Source organism: Somniosus microcephalus, chromosome 6 (genome assembly GCF_052327205.1).
Source record: "Somniosus microcephalus isolate GS21.2 chromosome 6, FLI_Smic_1.0, whole genome shotgun sequence".
NCBI lineage: Eukaryota > Metazoa > Chordata > Chondrichthyes > Squaliformes > Somniosidae > Somniosus > Somniosus microcephalus.
Genome location: NC_140992.1, coordinates 227,078,599 through 227,098,808, shown reverse-complemented (window position 1 = coordinate 227,098,808; position 20,210 = coordinate 227,078,599). Strand labels below are relative to the sequence as shown.

At 43.3% G+C, this 20,210-nt stretch overlaps 1 protein-coding gene across 2 annotated transcripts in view; it reads left to right on the top strand.

Moving 5' to 3' along the window:
- The window catches only part of lonp2 (lon peptidase 2, peroxisomal), a 101,413-nt gene that overhangs the window by 47,626 nt on the left and 33,577 nt on the right, over window positions 1–20,210 (top strand). For both annotated transcript variants that reach the window (XM_085991499.1, XM_085991500.1), the window contains exons 10-11: window positions 5,210–5,336; window positions 7,136–7,269. In XM_085991499.1, coding sequence (XP_085847625.1) covers window positions 5,210–5,336; window positions 7,136–7,269 — 261 coding nt within the window. The remainder of the gene's footprint in view (window positions 1–5,209; window positions 5,337–7,135; window positions 7,270–20,210) is intronic.

Sequence of the window (20,210 nt, the reverse complement as noted above, 5' to 3'; positions counted from 1 at the left end):
CAGATGAAATTCAATACAGAAAAGTGTGGTGATACATTTTTGTAGGAAAATGAGGAGAGACAATCCAAGCTAAATGATACAATTTTAAAGGGGGTGCAAGAAGAGAGAGACCTGGGGGTGTTTGTGCACAAATCATTGAAGGTGGCAGGACGGGTTAATGAAGCAGTTAATAAAGCAGATGGGATCCTGGGCTTTATAAATAGAGGCCAAGGGTACAAAAGGAAGTTATGCTAAACCTACATAAAATACTAGTTCGACCCCAACTGGAATATTGTGTCCAATTCTGGGCACCACGTTTTAGGAAGTCTTTGGAGCGGGTACAGAAGAGATTTATTAGAATTGGATGAGGGATTACAGTTATGCGGATAGACTGGAGAAGTTGGGGTTGTTCTCCTTGGAGCAGAGAATGCTAAGAGGAGATTTGACAGAGGTGTTTAAAATCATGAAGGGTTTAGATAGAGTAAATTATGAGAAACTGTTTCCAGTGGCTGAAGGGTCGATAACCAGAGGGCACAGATTTAAGGTGATTGGCAAAAGAACCAGAAGGCAACATGAGGAAAACTGTTTTTATGCAACGAGCCTTTGGAGGAGTGTTGGAGGAGATTACAGAGATGGGAAGGGGTGAGCCCATGGAGTGATTCAAATATAAGGATGAGAATCTTAATTTGAGTCTTTGTGGGAACCGTGATCCAATGTAGGTTAGTGAGCACAGGGTGATGGGCGAGCGGGACGGGATCTTTGGATGTGCTGAAATTTACAGTAGAGAATAGGTGGACTGCCAGGAGAGCATTGGAATAACCGAGTCTGCAGGTGACAAAAGCATGGATGAGGGTTTCAGCAGCAGATGAGTGGAGGTGGGGGCAGTCGCAGACAATGTGGTGGAAGCAGAAGGTCTTTGTGATAAAGAGGATATGGAGCTGGACGCTCAGCTTGGGGTCGAATAGGATGCTGAGGTTGCAAGCAGTCTGGTTCAGCCTGAGGTGGTTGGTAGGGAGGGAGATAGCGTCAGTGGCAAGGGTGCGGAGTTTGTGGCGGGAGCTGAATATGTTGGCTTTGGTCTTCACACAATGATTAGCTGTAGGAAAATGTGGCCCATTCAAGACTGGGTGTGGGATAAGCAGTATAACAAGCAATGGAGGGGTCGAGAAAGATGATGCAGGGGAAGAGCTGGGTTTCATCAGTGTCCATGTGGAAGCTGATCCTATGTGGGCGATTTTGTTAATGGGGGTTGCGTTGGAGGCGGGACTGCTGCTTGGCGGGTCGATGTCCCGCCTCCATTGATTTGTGGCCAGCCCACGCTATTTTCCCTTGATTGACCTTGTTAACGCCGCCCAGCGGGCTTAGCAGGCCAATTAAGGGAAAGCCGGTTGCAGAAAATGTCAACGCATGACATTTCATCTGTCAAAAATTTTTGACAGATGAATTGTCATCGTTTGACAGCTCTGTGAAGCTGTCAAACAGTGACATTCTCTGTAGTTTGATGAGGTCTTGAATTCAAGACCTGATCAAACTACTTTCTTTTACAGAAATGAAATGGTTGTTGCATCTGAGAATGCAACGGCCATCCCTCATCTGCAACACGGAGGTCCGAGACTCTCCGCATAGACACCGACTGAAGCCTGCAGGAAGAAACCAAGGTAAGTACACTTTTACTAACACTTTGCACTTACCTCAGATACTCCACTCTCTACACTTGCACCCCATCACTTACCTTCACAGCACACTTTTGCATCCCCCCGACCCCCGCAGACCCACTACTTGCCTCGCTGAGCTGGCGGGTTTCGGAGTCTTCGGGAAGCCCGCACTTGTGAGGGCAAAAAGGGGATAATCCTATTTTCTGCCTGTTAACAGGCTTTAATCCCTTTCCACCTCCAAGGAAACGGGACCCGGCACGGGACAGCTACCCACCTCCTGACAAGATGGCACGGAGGCGGGTTGGGCACCTGCCCCCAAATTCTGCCATTTTCCCGGCAGTCCCACCTCCATACCCGCCTCCCCAGGGCTGGCAAAATTGCCCCCGATCCTTGGGGAACTCCCAAAGTGATGGAGCAGGGGCTAGAAGAGAAATGTTGCTGGAGATGTTCTGGCTACAATCAGTTTGGTAAGAGCGGCAGCAAGCAAGGGCAATCCTACTGAGCAGGACAACATCCGTTTGAGGAAGATGCTGTGATTAGCCATGCTAAAAGCTGCAGAGAGATCTTATTGCTTGCACATATCTTCCTGACCCACATCTTGTGTTATGGATTGAGAGACAGAAGACCTGCTTTTGTGAATGGATAGGACATGATGTCATTCTTTAGTGGAGTTTGAATTCATGACAAAAAGATATGAATTCCATACCTTATTTACCGTGCTGCTAAGATTTTCTGATTTTTGCAAGTGCTTTGTTTTGGATTTAAAATAAAGTCTAATGTGGCTGGTGATGTAAAGCCTCCCCTCCCCCCAGCTCCAACTATCAGTCATTCAATTAGGACCTCAATTTCTATGCAATGTTCCCTGTAATTATTTTTGGCGCTGCGCGGCCTCTTTAAGGGGTTGCGCAGCGCATTCAAAATACCGTGCACGCACTTTTTTTTCATTTACAAGCCGGCTGCGAGGGATCCCTGGAGAGCTGCTGTCACAACCTGTTGGGCTAAAATACTGACTTTCATGATTATAGACCGGGATTCATCATTATGTTATACTGCGGCAGAGCTGTTATGGATTGTGACCATTAATGTTTCTGTTTTGATTCCTGATGAGGACTATAATGCTATTGTGCTGTTTAATGGTGTGTAAGATTGAGAATTTGATGAAACGCGAGCATATCAACATCCATTCTCATGAATGCTAAACTGGGGGAAGGGATTGCTGCACAGATGTAGTGTTGAACAGTGGTTAAATTCAAGTATCCCATTGTTCTCTTTGTAAATATGATGTCAAATATATAGTAGTCATATTCTGTCCATTATTGACCATTTACTCTAGTTTAAATACAAGACGGGACATAAATATTGCATAAATTTTGTTGCAATAATCCAACAGGACAAAATAGAATAACGAATATATAAAGTAAAACAATGGGTAAGCAAAACACTACTGACAGCCGTGAGACCATATAGTTCACAAGCTTGAAGTACAAGTGGGTTACATGAACCTTGCATAAAGATTTACATAAACAGCTACTCCCACTTGTTTTTAACATCATACACCTATGTTACCATTAAAATGCCTGCTAACTTGAAATTATCTTTTCCTTCATCCAGTTGTGGCTAAGGAAAAGTGTGTGGCTAGAAACCGCACATAGTGATGTAAGTTTTGGTCACTGATCTTGATACTAAGTCTCAATTTGAATGTTACCACCCCACTAACTGCTTCCATGAGACTGGCTTAAACAATCTTTGAAGACATTTTAGGGAGTGTCTAGATGCAACGAGAGGAAGAAGAGATTTTAAAGATGGTGAGGTGGAAAAGATCAGTACTAAGCAGGGGTAAGAGTGAATCTGGGTGCTCATGAAGTTAAGGGATGCCATCACTGGCCTTCCGCCAGCGAATATTGGAAAAACATGGGCCACAAGCCTGCAATTTTTCTGAAGCAAACTGGCGGCAGCCAAGGACTGGGAAAATCCGCCCATTAATCTTGCTGTTAAGCACTTGCAGGTCAGATGCAGATCAAAACTCCCTTTACTTTTCCCAACAGTCACATACACAATTCACACATGCACAGCCGCACCCCCCCCCCCTCCCCCATCACATCAATGTGCACATCTTTTTTAGGAATAAGTTTGTCACCTTATTGTACCAAAATGTGGAGAATTTTCCATTTCTGAATAAAGTTAGGAAATAATCACTGGAGGCTGGGAATAGATGAGGACAGGATAGTGAAAGGAACATGAAGAATCTGGGAGGGACTATAAGAATGATTTATATATAACTTTGCACGTGTAATTTTTTTCTCTGAATATAATGAATAAATAAGATTTGAACAGAAGTTTATTAGTACAGTATTAAAACAAAAGCAAAATACTCCGGATAGTGGAAGTCTGAAATAAAAACAGAAAATGCTTTATATACTCAACATGTCAGATAACTCTGTTTCTCTCTGCACAGATGCTAACATTTCAGGTTGATGACCTTTCATCAGAACTGGAAAAAGTTAGCGATGTAACAGGTTTTAAGCAAGTACAGAGGCAGGGAACGAGGGGGGAGGGAGGGGAGGAAAGAACAAAAGGGAAGATCTGTGACAGGGTGGAAGGCAGGAGAGATTAAATGACAAAAGGGATGATGGTGCAAGGCAAAAGGGGGTAGTAATGGGGTAAGTAAAGAAACAAAAGATGCATCTAGAAGAGGTGTAAATGGCGACAGCAGAACCATTACCAGCACCTGCTGTCTGGAAAAAATGGGAGTAGTGGTTATGATCTGAAATTGTTGAACTCGATCTTGAGTCTGGAAGACAGTAAAGTGCCTAATCGAAAGATGAGGTGCTGTTCCTTGAGCTTCCGTTGAGCTTCATTAGAACAGTGTAGGAGACCGAGAACAGAGAGGTCAGAGTGAGAGTGGGGCGGAGAATTAAAATGGCAAGCGACTGGAAGCTCAGGGTCACACTTACGGTCTGAACCGAGGTGTTCAGCAAAGCGATCACCCAATCTGCTTTTGGTCTCCCCAATGTACGCATTGTGAGCAGTGAATACAGTATACTAAATTGAAAGAAGTACAAATAAATCGCTGTTTCTCCTGGAAGGAGTGTTTGGGGACATAGAAGGTGGGAAGGGAGGAGGTGAAAGGGCGGGTGTTGCATCTCCTGCGCGTGCACGGGAAGGTGATATGTGATGGGGAGCAGGTGTTGAGGGTGGACCAGAGAGTCGTGGAGGAAACGGTCCCTTCAGAATGTATTAAATTTGTTTTTTGTAATTTTCTGTGGTTGTGTTTAATTTCTTTATTATTTGTGTGGATGCTTTAATGGTCATGCATCTCGGCACTAGGCGTGTTATTACAGGGTCAATTTTGGTTCTGTTTAAGTGCTTGATTCTCTGCAATGATACAAGTTACAAATTAGTGTGGAATAGAGTTTGCATTACATGAAGAAGCAATATGAGCTGGAATTCCATGAAGTATCTAGGAGAAGCATAAGAAATAGAGTTAATTTTTATATGCAGATATATATTAAATTTGCATACTTACCACAGGAGCTATTTGCATTATTTTAATTGGTCGATTCTTCAAATATTAGGTTATATTCAGGAGGAGAAGATTGAAATTGCTCACAGACACTTGATTCCTAAACAGTTAGAGCTGCATGGGCTAACACCCCAGCAGATTCAGATTCCACAAGAGGCAACTGAAGGTATCATCAGCAGGTCAGTAATATTTGAAGTAAAAGACTTCTTTCCAAAACGCAAGGCTTCTTTAGTACTTATTTTATGATTTAACTTTCCCAATTTCCAGACTAAATTGAGCATTAGAGATCTATTACTATAGCAACTGGGGTGCTGCATCTTACATTTTTGTGACATTAAATTTATCTATTGATGTATATTAATGAAGCTGAAAAGTACTTGGAGATGTTGCACAGAAAAACATTGTGGTGATTGATAAATATAACCTAAATGAGCAGAAGCAATTTTTAAAGTGGTTGATGAATGTTGTGTCGCAGTGTGCATTAAAGCACCATATGGTGCCAAAGAGTAAACCATATGAATGCAATTGAGAAAAGCACACAGAAAATACTTGAGGGACACCATAAAAGAGGCGAGGGAGGGGACCTGAGTAGGACTGGAACAAAGAATGTTACCCATGCTTAGACAAAACTTGCTCAGCAAAGGGCAGGTTGCTTAAGGATAAATAATTTGCTCAAAGGTGTTCACGCTTCAAAATTTGCTCAGCAGCGGATGAAAAAGTTGCTGAATTACTAATCCAGTAAAATAACCACTCCACTAGCGTACCCAAATCACCGGAGTTGATCATCCATGGCGGGCAGGCACGTTTAATTATATAGAAACAGATTGTGATGATTAATAACAAAAACAGAAAATGCTGGAAACACTCAGCAGGGGCAGCATCTGTGGAGAGAGAAACAGAGTAAACGTTTCAGGTCTATGACCCTTCGTCAGAACTGAAAAAAGTTAGAGATGTAACAGACTTTAACCAGATGCAGGGGCAGAGAAAGAGGAGCGGGGAGGAAAGAACAAAAGGGACGGCCTGTGACAGGGTGGAAGGCAGGAGTAGCTAAATGTTGCCATGGGGATGGCAGAATCATCAACAGCTGCCGTCTGGAAAAAATAGGGGCAGAGGTTATGGTCTGAAATTGTTGAACTCGATGTTGTGTCCAGAAGGCTGTAAAGTGCCTAATCGAAAGATGAGGTGCTGTTCCTCGAGCTTACGTTGAGCTTCGTTGGAACAGTGTAAGAGGCCGAGGACTGAGAGGTGGGAGTGGGAGTGGGAGTGGGAGTGGGAGTGGGAGTGTGGGGGTGGGGGTGGGGTGGGGGGGGTGGGGTGGGTGGTGTGGGGTGGGGGTGGGGTGGGTGGTGTTGTGGGGTGGGGGGTGTGGGGTGGGGGGTTGGGGTGGGGGGGGCATGTGCTTTTCAAAACAGGATACTTACTGAAAAAAATGACTAGTGCATTACTCATTTCTAACTCAGTGCAAAATAAATACTGATGATCTGGCTGTTCCATTCGGTATAGGCTGAATTCCTTCTCAATTGAGGGGAGGGATCTAAATTATTCAAAGTATGGGGGAGAATTTTCTGTCAGAAAAGCGAGGGTATTTTTCAAGTGAGGTAAATAGGAGTTTATTTTGCAAGGACCGATCAGGCGATTTCATGGTATTTAAACAAAATTGCAATGATCAACTCTCAATTTTACACAGCAGCCAGTGGGGCCATTTAAATGCAGCCCTTCTCATTCTGATTTCTGCTGGTGCTGATAAATTGCTTATCCAAGGAGGAAATGGGCTGATTACTCCCGTTCAAATGAACCCATAATGATCAACTGACAGTTTTAATACATTAGGGAAGTCCCACTTAAGTTAATGAGTCATGTAATGTTAAGCTCACAGTGTCACCTACAGGTGCCCTGTTCTTAATTTATAACGGATGTTTTTGAGTACCCTATTTCAAAACAAGTTAAACATGTAAAAAAAACTCTGAATGCTTTTCAGATATACCAGGGAGGCAGGCGTTCGCTCTCTCGAGCGGAAGATTGGAGCCATTTGTCGTGCTGTGGCTGTAAAAGTGGCAGAAGGTCAACACGGGGTTACAAAATCCAGCCGCACACATGTGACTGAGAAAGAAGGTGAGCTGACTCATTTTTATAAATGTTGAATGTCAAGAAAAAGGAAAAATCTTTTTATCTATAAAAGTATTCTGTAACATACCAAGAGAGCACTTGTGGCACTTAAGATATAAAGAGGGCACTAAGGAGGTACCGTTCCACATAACAGACTAATTCACAAGGTGCATACTCATCGAATAGATGGATTGATATGTGGCTGAAAGGCAGATAGTAAATGTAATAGAAACATTGAAGATAGGAACAGGAGTAGGCCATTCGGCCCCTCGAGCCCACTCCGCCATTTAATGAGATCATGGCTGATCATCCAAATTCAATACCCTGTCCCTGCTTTCTCACCATATCCCTTGGTCCCTTTAGCCTCGAAATATATCCAACTCCTTCTTGAATATATTTAATGAATTGGCCTCAACTGCCCTGTGTGGCAGAGAATTCCACAGGTTCACCACTCTCTGGGTGAAGAAATTCCTCCTCATCTCTGTCCTAAATGGCTTACCCCTTATCCTTAGACTGTGACCCCTGGTTCTGGACTCCCCGACCATCGGGAACATCCTTCCTGCATCTAGTCTGTCTAGTCCTGTTAGAATTTTATAAGTTTCAATGAGATCCCCTCTCATTCTTCTAAACTCTAGCGAATACAAGCCTAATCAACCCAATCTCTCCTCATACGTCATTCCTGCCATCCCAGGTGTCAGTCTGGTGAATCTTTGCTGCACTCCCTCCATGTCAAGTGACGTAATAAAACTCACTACGCACTTGGTTTGAGCATAAAGCAAGGCTTTAATCAACTTGTTTCAGAACATGGAAGTCTAGTTGTACTTCACTAGTTCCTTGTCTTACAAAATGTCCCTGGAAAGCTGGGGCCCACGCCCGAGTATTTATACTCCTTGGACAACGCTACCAGCTGGCCGTCCAGCGTTATTTCATAAGTAGTTTCTTGATGATGCGATTTATAACAGCAAGAACATCCTTCCTGAGATAAGGCAACCAAAACTGCACACAATACTCAAGGTGTGGTCTCACCAAGGCCCTGTACAACTGCAGCAAGACATCCTTGCTCCTCTTGTACTCGAACCCTCTCGCTATGAAGGCCAACATACCATTTGCCTTCTTAACTGCCTGCTGCGCCTACATGCTTACCTTCAGCGACTGGTGCACAAGGACACCCAGGTCTCGTTGCACTTCCCCTTTTCCCAATCTATTGCCGTTCAGATAATAATCTGTCTGCCTGTTTTTGCCACCGAAGTGGATAACCTCGCATTTATCCACATTGGGCAGATGCATGGCAAATACAGTATAATCACCCAACCTGTCCAAATCGTACTGGAGTTTCTCTGCATCCTCCTCACAGCACACATGTCCACCCAGCTTTGTGTCGTCTGCAAACTTGGAGATATTACATCTAGTTCCCTTGTCTAGATCATTAATATATATCGTGAATAGCTGGGGTCCTAGGACCGATCCCTGCGGTACCCCACTAGTCACTGACTGCCACTCGGAAAAAGATCCGTTTATTCCAACTCTTTGCTTCCTGTCTGCCAACCAGTTCTCTATCCAAGACAGTACCTTACCCCCAATCCCATGTGCTTTAACTTTACACGCTAATCTCTTATGCGGGACCTTATCGAAAGCCTTCTGAAAGTCCAAATACACCACATCCACTGGTTCTCCCTTATCTATACTACCAGTTACATCCTCAAAAAATTCCAGTAGATTAGTCAAGCATGATTTACCTTTTGTAAATCCATGTTGACTTTGTCTGATCCTGTCACTGTTTTCCAAGTGCTCTGTTATTACATCTTTTATAATGGACTCTAGCATTTTCCCCACGACCGATGTCGGGCTTACCGGTCTATAATTCCCTGTTTTTTCTCTACCACCCTTTTTAAATAGTGGGGTTACATTAGCTATCCTCCAATCCATGGGAACTGTTCCAGAGTCCATAGAATTTTGGAAGATGACCAGCAATGCATCTACTATTTCTAGGGCCACTTCCTTAAGTACCCTAGGATGTAGATTATCAGGCCCTGGGGATTTATCGACCTTCAATCCCGTCAATTTCCCTAACACCATTTCCCTACAAATACTGATTTCATTCAATTCCTCCCTCTCATTAGACCCTATGTTCCCCGACATCTCTGGGAGGTTATTTGTGTCCCCCTTTGTGAAGACAGAACCAAAGTATGTATTTAATTGGTCTTCCATTTCTTTGTTCCCCATTATAAATTCCCCTGATTCTGCCTGCAAGGGACCTACGCTTGACTTCACCAATCTTTTTCTCTTCACATATCTATAGAATGGTGCGTGGAGGAGTGTCAGAGTGGAAACCAGTGGTCAGTGTTGGGGCCACCGCCTGCTGTAAATTATAATTTTTATAAGTGCCTTTAGAGGCTGGAATATTGTCCAATGTGTGTAAGATGGCAAATGACACCAAATTGGTTGATGCTATCCAATAAGCAATAATCCAAAATAATATGGACAAGCTAAATCAATGGGATGAGAGGTGCAAGATGGAGCTCAGCATAAGTGTAGAATTATGAGATTAGGTAGAAGAAGAAAATGATAGATTACTTATTAAACTGCAATATGCTTGAGATAACAGAGCATGAACGAGATCTGATGGTTTTGGTGGATAAAATTACTAGTTCATTGTCTAGGGCACTGACGAAAGCAAATAAAATGTTAGGACACATAACTAAAGGTGTGACTTATATGTCTAAGGATGTGGCATTGAAAATATATGTGATCTTGGTGAGGTCACACAGGAGTGCTGTGTTCAGTTTTGGTCTCCTTACTACAGGAAAGATCTAACATTATTGGAGAAGTTCAAGGGAGGGCTATAAGGCTGATTGCTAAACTTAGGTTTATGAGGAAAGATTGTCTAATCTGGGACTTTATTCTCGGGAGAAGAGGAGGATGAAGGATTTGGATTCAGGAAAATTCTTTTGGGCTCAGGATTTGAGATCTAGGGACATAGTTTAAAGTTAAGGGTATAAAACAAAATAGGATATTTTGGCAATCTTTTCCAGTAAGAGGGTGATCGAATTGTGGAACGAAAAACCATGGCAGGTTTAAAAAAATGGATTAATTCCTATGAGGAAAGAGGCTACAGGGCTATTAATTCCAGAGTAATGGTAAAGAAACTGATAGGCTAGATGAACCAATAATCTTGTCCTGTCCCAAACCTAGGATACTTTAAGGAAAACCTTAAAAATGCACATTTTGCCACAGTCATAATGCATAAAGAAGAAAAAAGAGTATGGGACAGTTCTAGGGGCAACCTGTTTGATGTAAATTAACATACAATATAATACATTATGTAATTATTTTAACATCAGCTAAATAATAAATAGTGGATATCCAGTGTTTTCTGTGATGCTGGTGACAATAGTTTAATAAGTGATGGCATTTAATGGTTGCTACCAGGATTTGTACAGAGGATATACATGATACACAGGAGCCATGAATGGATTGTCCTGGAAATTTTAATACCCGCATCACCGGTGAATTTTCCACACCTTCCAATAAGAGATGTTTTTCACCATAGGAACTCTCTGAAATGGTTGAATCCCGTAAGTCCCACCAGGGTCAGCACTTATTCACTCAGACAGTTGTGTCCATGTCTCAACAGGTCCACACATGGAAAATCAGCACTCCTATCTTGCTACTCCTCATCATGATTTTAACTAAATGTTAAGTTAGTAATCAAAGTGTTTAAAATTGGATGTCAGTTATGATTTTATATTGGAATTAAATGTTTATGCTGATTTTTGCAATGCTATCTCTTGTCTAATGTGACATTATCCCTTTGAAGCACAGGTAAAAATTTAATGAGATGATATCATGTTTGATATAACAGGTGATTAACCTCTAAGATCAGATGAGCGTGAGTTTCCTCTCTGTTTCCAGCACACTTACCGTGCTGGACCAGTGTAGCAAACGTTTTGTGGGAAGAAAGTTGGGCGGAAAACGTTGTGCCCGTTTTCCGTGTTTATACGGTTTACCCTGAGTTTTCTTGCACTTCTGCAGCTCGCCCACAATCCACTTGCTGAATCGCCACCAGCCTCATTTGAATCTCAAAGTGAGAGCCAGTTGCAAAACACCTTGGAGGTCCCTGAAGTTGGACCACTGCATCGCCTTCAGTAAGTTAGACACAGTTCACAGGCGCAGCAGCTGTTGGGATCAGCTGCTCAAGGTGGAAGTGAGGAGTTCCTAAAACAGAAGAGGCTGGAGATCTTTAAAATTAAGATTTTTGCAGAAGGAAACAATTTTTAAAGCAGTTTTTTTTGCCATTCTGCCTACAGACACCTGTACTTGCTTCAGAATGCATCTCTCAGGGTCAGACCATTGGTAGATTTTCATACCCTCCCCATCTCTATCCACTGCTTGGCTTCTCATGGCATTTGCTATGGGCACATATTCTCATCCTTCTTCTAGGTGCCACCTGAGGGCCAGGATCATAGGAGATGATTGGCTGCTCATGCTCTACAGAAGACTCATGAGACTGAGTTGGCCCTCATCTTATGCGCTGTTGGCATGTGCTTCCGTCCTGAAAGATGGCAGTATCATGCAGCTGCGACTCCTTGGTCCTCACCATCCTCTTCACCACCATCATCATCTTCCTGTGATGCCTGTTGCTGTGGTGGATCTGCAGGAAAGGCGGATAAGAGCTAAGAATGGGTGAGCATCGTTATCTCCGCCCATGCACTCGGTGAGGCTCATCTGCACAGCCATTGAGCTGAGGTGTCAATTGTAACCCCGTTCTGATAAACTTGCTTTAGTGATGACGGAGACAAGGAAGGGGGTGGAAGGTTGTGTCTGTGCTGCTTCACTAAGATATCCAGGCAATAGTGTAACTGCTCAGTCAGTAACCTGGGGTGAGGGGTTTAAAGGTGGGAATGCCCCTCTGGTGACCCGCTTTGGCGGGCATTGTGCCAATTTGTCCTGCAAGAAGATAGAGTGAATGAGGCTAAGACTAGCCGTTGAGTACGTGTCATAAAAATATTGCTAAGGCATGCAGTGAAGTACTTAGAGAGTGAAGTGAGAGTCAAACGCTGTTGCTCTCTTACCTGTTTGTCCTCCAGTCTGCTGCTGGAACGTACTGGCTGAGCAGTCTTCAGGTAGTTCCAGGTGGTTCTGCTGCTTATACCGGTGGGTATGCAAATGAGCAGAGCCAGAAAACTCGTGTATACCTCCCGCTAGACGCCACCGGCAGATATAACACTTTTTTAAGGGTACAGCTCCACTGTATGTCATTTCAAAGAAATTCTAGGCCTAAAACAAGCTAATTCTGCTGAGACAAAAGCAAAATACTGCAGATGCTGGAAATCTAAAATAAAAACAGAAAATGCTGGAAATACTCAGCAGGTCAGGCAGCATCTGTGAAGAGAGAAACAGAGTTAACGTTTCAGGTTGATGACCCTTGGTCAGAACTGGCATTCATAGCCTGGCATATCCCTCACTTTACCATTAACATCAAGCCAGGCGACCAACCCTGGTTCAATGAGGAGTGTAGAAGAGCATGCCAGGAGCAGCACCAGGTGTACCTAAAAAAGAGGTGCCAACCTGGGAAGCTCCAACACAGGACTACATGCATGCTAAACAACGGAAGCAGCATGCTATAGACAGAGCTAAGCGATCTCACAACCAACAGATCAGATCAAAGCTCTGCAGTCCTGCCACATCCAGTCGTGAATGGTGGCGGATCATTAAACAACTGGCGGGAGGAGAAGGCTCCATGAACATCCCCATTCTCAATGATGGCGGAGCCCAGCACGTGAGTGCAAAAGACAAGGCTGAAGTGTTTACAACCATCTTCAGCCAGAAGTGCCGAGTGGATGATCCATCTCGGTCTCCTCCTGAGGTTCCCACCATCACAGAAGCCAGACTTCAGCCAATTCGATTCACTCCACGTGATATCAAGAAACGGCTGAGCGCACTGGATACAGCAAAGGCTATGGATCCCGACAACATCTCGGCTGCAGTGCTGAAGACTTGTGCTCCAGAACTAGCCGCGCCTCTAGCTAAGCTGTTCCAGTACAGCTGCAACATTGGCATCTACCTGACAATGTGGAAAACTGCCCAGGTATGTCCTGTCCACAGAAAACAGGTCAAATCCAATCCAGCCAATTACTGCCCCATCAGTCTACTTTCAAGGTATTGTCGACAGTGCTATCAAGCGGCACTTACTCACCAATAACCTGCTCACTGATGCTCAGTTTGGGTCCCGCCAGGACCACTCCGCTCCAGATCACATTACAGCCTTAGTCCAAACAGGGACAAAAGAGCTGAATTCAAGAGGTGAGGTGAGAGTGACTGCCTTGACATCAAGGCAGCATTTGACCAAGTGTGGCATCAAGGAGCCCCAGTGGGAATCAGGGGAAAAACTCTCCACTGGCTGGAGTTATACCTAGCACAACGGAAGATGGTTGTTGTTGTTGGAGGCCAATCATCTCAGCCCCAGGACATCGCTGCAGGAGTTCTCAGGGCAGCGTCCGAGGCCCAACCATCTTCAGCTGCTTCATCAATAACCTTCCTTCCATCATAAGGTCAAAAGTGGGGATGTTCGCTGATGATTGCAGTGTTCAGTTCCATTCGCATCTCCTCTAATAATGAAGCAGTCCATGCCCACATGCAACAAGACCTGGACGACATTCAGGCTTGGGCTGATAAGTGACAAGTAACATTCATGCTACACAAGTGCCAGTCAATGACTATCTCCAACAAGAGGGCTTCTAACCACCGCCTCTACACATTCAATGGCATTACCATCGCCGAATCCCCCAACATCAACATCCTGGGGGTCACCATTGACCAGAAACTTAACTGGACCAGCCACATAAATACTGTGGCTACAAGAGCAGGCCAGATCCTGGGTATTCTGCGGCGAGTGTCTCACCTCCTCACTCCCCAAAACCTTTCCACCATCTACAACGCACAAGTCATAAGTGTGATGGAATACTCTCCACTTGCCTGGATGAGTGCAGCTCCAACAACACTGAAGAAACTTGACACTATCCAGGACAAAGCAGCCCGCTTGATTGCAACCCATCCACCACCTTAAACATTCACTCCCTCCACCACCGGCGCATTGTGGCTGCAGTGTGTACCATCTACAAGATGCACTGCGGCAACTTGCCAAGGCTTCTTTGACAGCACTTCCCAAACCCACAACTTCTACCACCTAGAAGGACAAGGGCAGCAGGCACATGGGATCACCGCCACCTCCAAGTTCCCCTCCAAGTTGCACACCATCCTGACTTGGAAATATATCACTGTTCCTTCATAGTTGCTGGGTCAAAATCCTGGAACTCCCTTCCTAACAACACTATGGGAGTACCTTCACCACGCAGACTGCAGCGGTTCAAGAAGGCGGCTCACCACCTCCTTCTCAAGGGCAATTAGGGATGGGCAATATATGCTGGCCTTGTCAGCGACGCCCACATCCCAGGAACTAATAAAAAAAATACCCATGGTGACTTTCTACAGCAAATATAAAATGAAAGCGTAGGGAAAAGTTCCATACACATTAGGTAACGCCTACAATTACAGTAACAAGACAAAAACATGAATAGGACTAATGCATGGTATAATGATAGATAATTGTGTTTCTATAAGAATAGGTCTTTAGTCCAGAGTTCTAATTAGGAATGAAGGACACGAAGTCCTAAGCTATTCAGCATTATTTAATTGGGTTGTTGAGAACAGAGGACAATGGCTGTTCTGGAGGAGAATTATACTGGCCCGTAATTTGCGATCGGTGGTGAAGCAAAGGCACTTGCTGCTGGCCTCGGAGAAAGCTGTCCATAGAGATCTAAATCTTGTGATCTCTGTGGCGAGAAGTTTGCCTTTCTCGACGTGTAATTGATTGTAGCGCTCTGTATTGGGAATTCCCAGCGAAGAGCTGCAGTGACGTCAACAAACTGTCTAAGTAGCCAATCACATTGTAGAATTCTCACAGACAGCAAACCAGGAAATGAAAAGCAGCCTTTATCCGGACTTTTAAAAAATGTTACAGAGAGCGAAATAAAGTTTGGGATTTTCACATGGGGATAATGTAGAAGCTGAACTATCACAAACAAACTTAAAACATTTTTTTAAGTTTAAAAAAATTGTAATTTTTATAATGGAGAAATTTGACACTCCACAAATATAAAAATTAGTTTTTCTGGGCCAGAACGGTTGTTTAGCAGTCAATATGCTGTTAAATCCCCAGTTACATCTATTTGGATGAGGCTTAACATTTAATGGGGTATTTAACAGCGATATTACCGTGGAAAAGCCCAAGGTTTTTGTCAATTGCACTGATTTCACTGATTATACTGATTGCCGGCTATGGCAGGCGGGCCACAGCGCAGTTTGTGTCTGAGCAGGGAATGACTGACCACTTCTTCAGGATTTCCGTGTTTAGATGCACATGCGCTAAATCCTGAAGTTGCGGTCAGTTTCAAAGGGGTAATGACAGCGAACGCTGGTAGTTCGCTGTCATCACCCACCGCAAAATCTGGGCCCATAATGAATACTTTTTTGCTTCAATTTAGCACTTTTTAAGTGACTACTATAGTTCAGAATGATTTGTTGCCACTGTCTAGATAACAGTGCACTGTTAATTTCTAACAAATCTCTGTGAAAGTTTAGTACTTCAAGAACAACTTGGTAATTGTAAAGGAAGTTGGAAGCCTTGCAGCTGCTACATTAATCTCTTAAGTACTTTGCATACTGTTAAAATAACTAATTGCTGTTACCCAACTTGTAAATTGCAGCTAATAATACAAGCAAATGGCCTTCAGTCACAATTACTGGTTATAACAACTACTATACCATGTAGGGCTATTAGGCAATAACTAAATGCGTTACTCGAAAGTAAATGTGCCTGTTAAATAATTTGATTGCACCATTTGGGAGAAAGAACTATTGTTGATTTTCTAATCCAATAGTTCACCAGAAATGTGACCGTAGTGTTTTAAAAGGTGCATTATTGGTGGAGATATGCAACCAGCTGTGCAATAAATTTGAGGACTGGGATTAATTTTTTCTGCATTCAACTCACTTTCTAAGTAATGTGTCAGTCATTGGTCATTGAAACATTGTGGAGACAAAAAGAAATAAAAACTGTAAATGCATTAAATCTGAAATAACATTTTTAGACCTTTCATCCAATCAGGGGAAAAAAACACTAGTGGGCGTAGTCCATAGGCCTCCGAACAGTGGCAACTCTGTTGGACGGAGTATCTATCAGGAAATAGTTGAGGCTTGTAATAAGGGAACATCTATAATTATGGGGGATTTTAACTATCATATTAATTGGACAAATCAAATTGGGCAGGGCTGCCTTGAGGATGAGTTCATTGAGTGTATTAGGGATGGGTTTCTTGAGCAGTATGTAACTGAACCGACCAGGGGGCAAGCAACCTTAGATCTGGTCCTGTGTAACGAGACAGGATTAATTAAAAATGTCCTAGTAAAGGATCCCCTTGGAATGAGTGACCATAACATGGTTGAATTCCATATTCAATTAGAGGGTGAGAAGGTTGGATCTCAAACAAGCTTGAATAAAGGAGACTATGAAGGTATGAGAGCGGAATTGAGTAGAGTGGATTGGGAAAATAGATTAAAGGGTAAGACGATACATGATCAGTGGTGTACATTTAAGGAGTTATTTTACAACTTCCAAAAAATATATATTCCACTGAGAAGAAAAGGGTGTAAAAGAAAAGACAGCCATCCGTGGCTAAGTAAAGAAATTAAGGATAGTATTCGACTAAAAACAAGGGCATATAAGGTAGCCAAATCTAGTGGGAGGATAGAGGATTGGGAAAACTTTAAAAGACAGCAAAAAATAACAAAAAGATTGATTAAGAAAGGGAAGATAGATTATGAAAGTAAATTAGCAAAAAATATAAAAACAGATAGTAAGAGTTTTTATAGTTATATAAAAAGAAAAAGGGTGGCTAAAGTAAATGTTGGTCCCTTAGAGGATGAGGCCGGGAAATTAATGGTGGGAAATATGGAGATGGCAAAAACACTGAATGAATATTTTACATCAGTCTTTACAGTAGAAGACACTAAGAATATCCCAACACTGGACAAACAGGGGGCTAAAGGGGGGGAGGAGCTAAACACGATCAAAATCACTAAGGAAGTGGTACTCGATAAAATAATGGGACTCAAGGCGGATAAATCACCTGGACCTGATGGCTTACATCCTAGGGTCTTGAGGGAAGTGGCGATAGGGATTGTGGATGCATTGGTAATAATTTTCCAAAACTCCCTGGACTCGGCAATGGTCCCGGCAGACTGGAAAACTGCTAATGTAACACCTTTATTTAAAAAGGGCAGTAGACAGAAGGCTGGAAACTATAGACCGGTTAGCCTAACATCTGTGGTAGGTAAAATTTTGGAGTCCATTATTAAGGAGACAGTAACAGGACATTTGGATAATCGTAATTTAATAGGACAAAGTCAGCATGGTTTTATGAAGGGGAAGTCATGTTTGACAAATTTGCTGGAGTTCTTTGAGGAAGTAACATATAGGGTGGATAAAGGGGAACCAGTGGACGTAGTGTATTTAGACTCCCAAAAGGCATTTGACAAGGTGCCACACAAGATTATTGCTTAAGATAAAAAATCACGGGATTGGGGGTAATATTCTGGCATGGATAGAGGATTGGCTATCTAACAGAAGGCAGAGAGTTGGGATAAGTGGTTCATTCTCAGACTGGCAATCAGTAACTAGTGGTGTTCCGCAGGGGTCAGTGCTGGGTCCCCAACTCTACAATCTATATTAACGATTTGGAGGAGGGGACCAAGTGTAACATATCAAAGTTTGCAGATGATACTAAGATGGGAGGGAAAGTAGTGAGTGAGGAGGACATAAAAAACCTGCAAGGGGACATAGACAGGCTAAGTAAGTGGGCAGAGATTTGGCAGATGGAATACAATACTGGAAAGTGTGAGGTTATGCACTTTGGCAGGAAAAATCGTAGAGCAAGTTGTTATCTTAATGGCAAGAAACTGGAAAGTACTGAAGTACAAAGGGATCTGGGGGTCCTGGTGCATGAAACTCAAAAGGTTAGTATGCAGGTGCAGCAAGTGATTAAGAAGGCCAATGGAATGTTGGCTTTCATTGCTAGGGGGATAGAATATAAAAATAGGGAGGTATTGCCTCAGTTGTACAAGGTATTGGTGAGACCGCACCTGGAATACTGCGTACAGTTTTGGTGTCCATACTTAAGAAAGGACATACTTGCTCTCGAGTCAGTACAAAGAAGGTTCACTTGGTTAATCCCGGGGATGAGGGGATGGACATATGAGGAGAGGTTGAGTAGATTGGGACTCTACTCATTGAAGTTCAGAAGAATGAGAGGCGATCTTATTGAAACATATAAGATTGTGAAGGGGTTGGATCGGGTGGATGCGGGGAAGATGTTCCCGATGATGGGTGAAACTAGAACTAGGGGGCATAGTCTTAGAATAAGGGGCTGCTCTTTCAAAACTGAGATGAGGAGGAACTACTTCACTCAGAGGGTGGTAGGTCCATGGAATATGCTGCCCCAAAAAGCTGTAGAAGCTACATCATTACATAAATTTAAAACAGAAATAGACAGTTTCCTAGAAGTAAAGGGAATTAAGGGTTACGGGGAGCGGGCAGGAATTTGGACATGAGTCTAGGTTCGGATCGGTCATGGCCCTGTGGGTAGCGGAGCGGGCCCAGGGGCCGTGTAGCCTGATCCTGCTCCTATTTCGTGTGTCTAATTCTGTTAGATTCAGGAGATGATTCTGTGATAGTGGATTGGTGGTTAGGATCAGATCAGCCATGATCTTATTGAATGGCGGAGCAGGCTCGAGGGGCCGGTTGGCCTACTCCTGCTCCTATTTCTTATGTTCTTATCTACATTAGAAAAATTAACCTGTCTTTTCTCTTTCCAGTTGTTAATACACCAGCTGTGTATATCCAGCATTTTTGGTTTCAATTCCATGAAACATATGGCATTTTTTTCCTGATTGCCATTGATGCTAGTGATGGGGTGATACAGGTGTAGGGGTCCCAGAAAATTAAGCAGAAATCCCTCTTGCCAGATCCCCGCCCATTCAGTGCTGCTTGTGAACTTCCACTCAGGCCTTAAGGAGGACCTGGGGGCTCTTGCTGAAAAGAGGAGAGAGCTTAAATTTAATATTCTAATGCAATTTCCTGTGATTCTCAGTAGAAATGTGTTGTGCCCTGAGTTTAGCAGTTCAGAATTGTCCTTGGTGGCAGGCATGTTCTTGGCTGACAGAGTCAGCATTTTCTAGAAGAAAAATATCTGTTATAGGATTTATCTTTAGATTAGTGCTGAGCATTACTTTCAGTGCTATTTTTGGAGGATTTTGCCCAAGAGTTTGGGCTGCCAGATTTTTAGTTCATACAATCCTAATTTTAAATAAAGCATTCCTAGCTTTTAGTGTTATTTGAAAGATGAGAGGATGAAAATGGGATGTAAGGTAGGCTGGATTGCATCAGAGGTGGGCTTTTCTTCCCTACTCCTGGTCCCTGAAGCTGTATTTAAAGTCAGAGGCACAACTACCTCAGAATGTCAGGGGAAAATTCCCTTTGTAGGCTTTGCATCACTAGGGAGGCAGTGACAGGTTGTGAATTCTCCTGGAATCCGACCTCCAGCCATTTTTGATGGCATTTTGAAAGTTCAAGTATGTTGGCTGGTTTCAATTTCCCAGCAGCTTTTCCTAATGTCAGTATTCTAGTGACTAACCTTATTATACAGAAGGAACTTGCTTCTGCAGAGTTGTCATCACTGGTACCTAAACAGATGGCGATGGTATCTGCCACAACACCTGCCTCAGTTGACTTATTTTCTTACTCTGCAGTGTTTCAACTGCAATCCCATTCATCAAGGTCTTCTAGCCCAACTGCAACACTGTATTTAGTCTTGCCCTACACCAAGACTAAT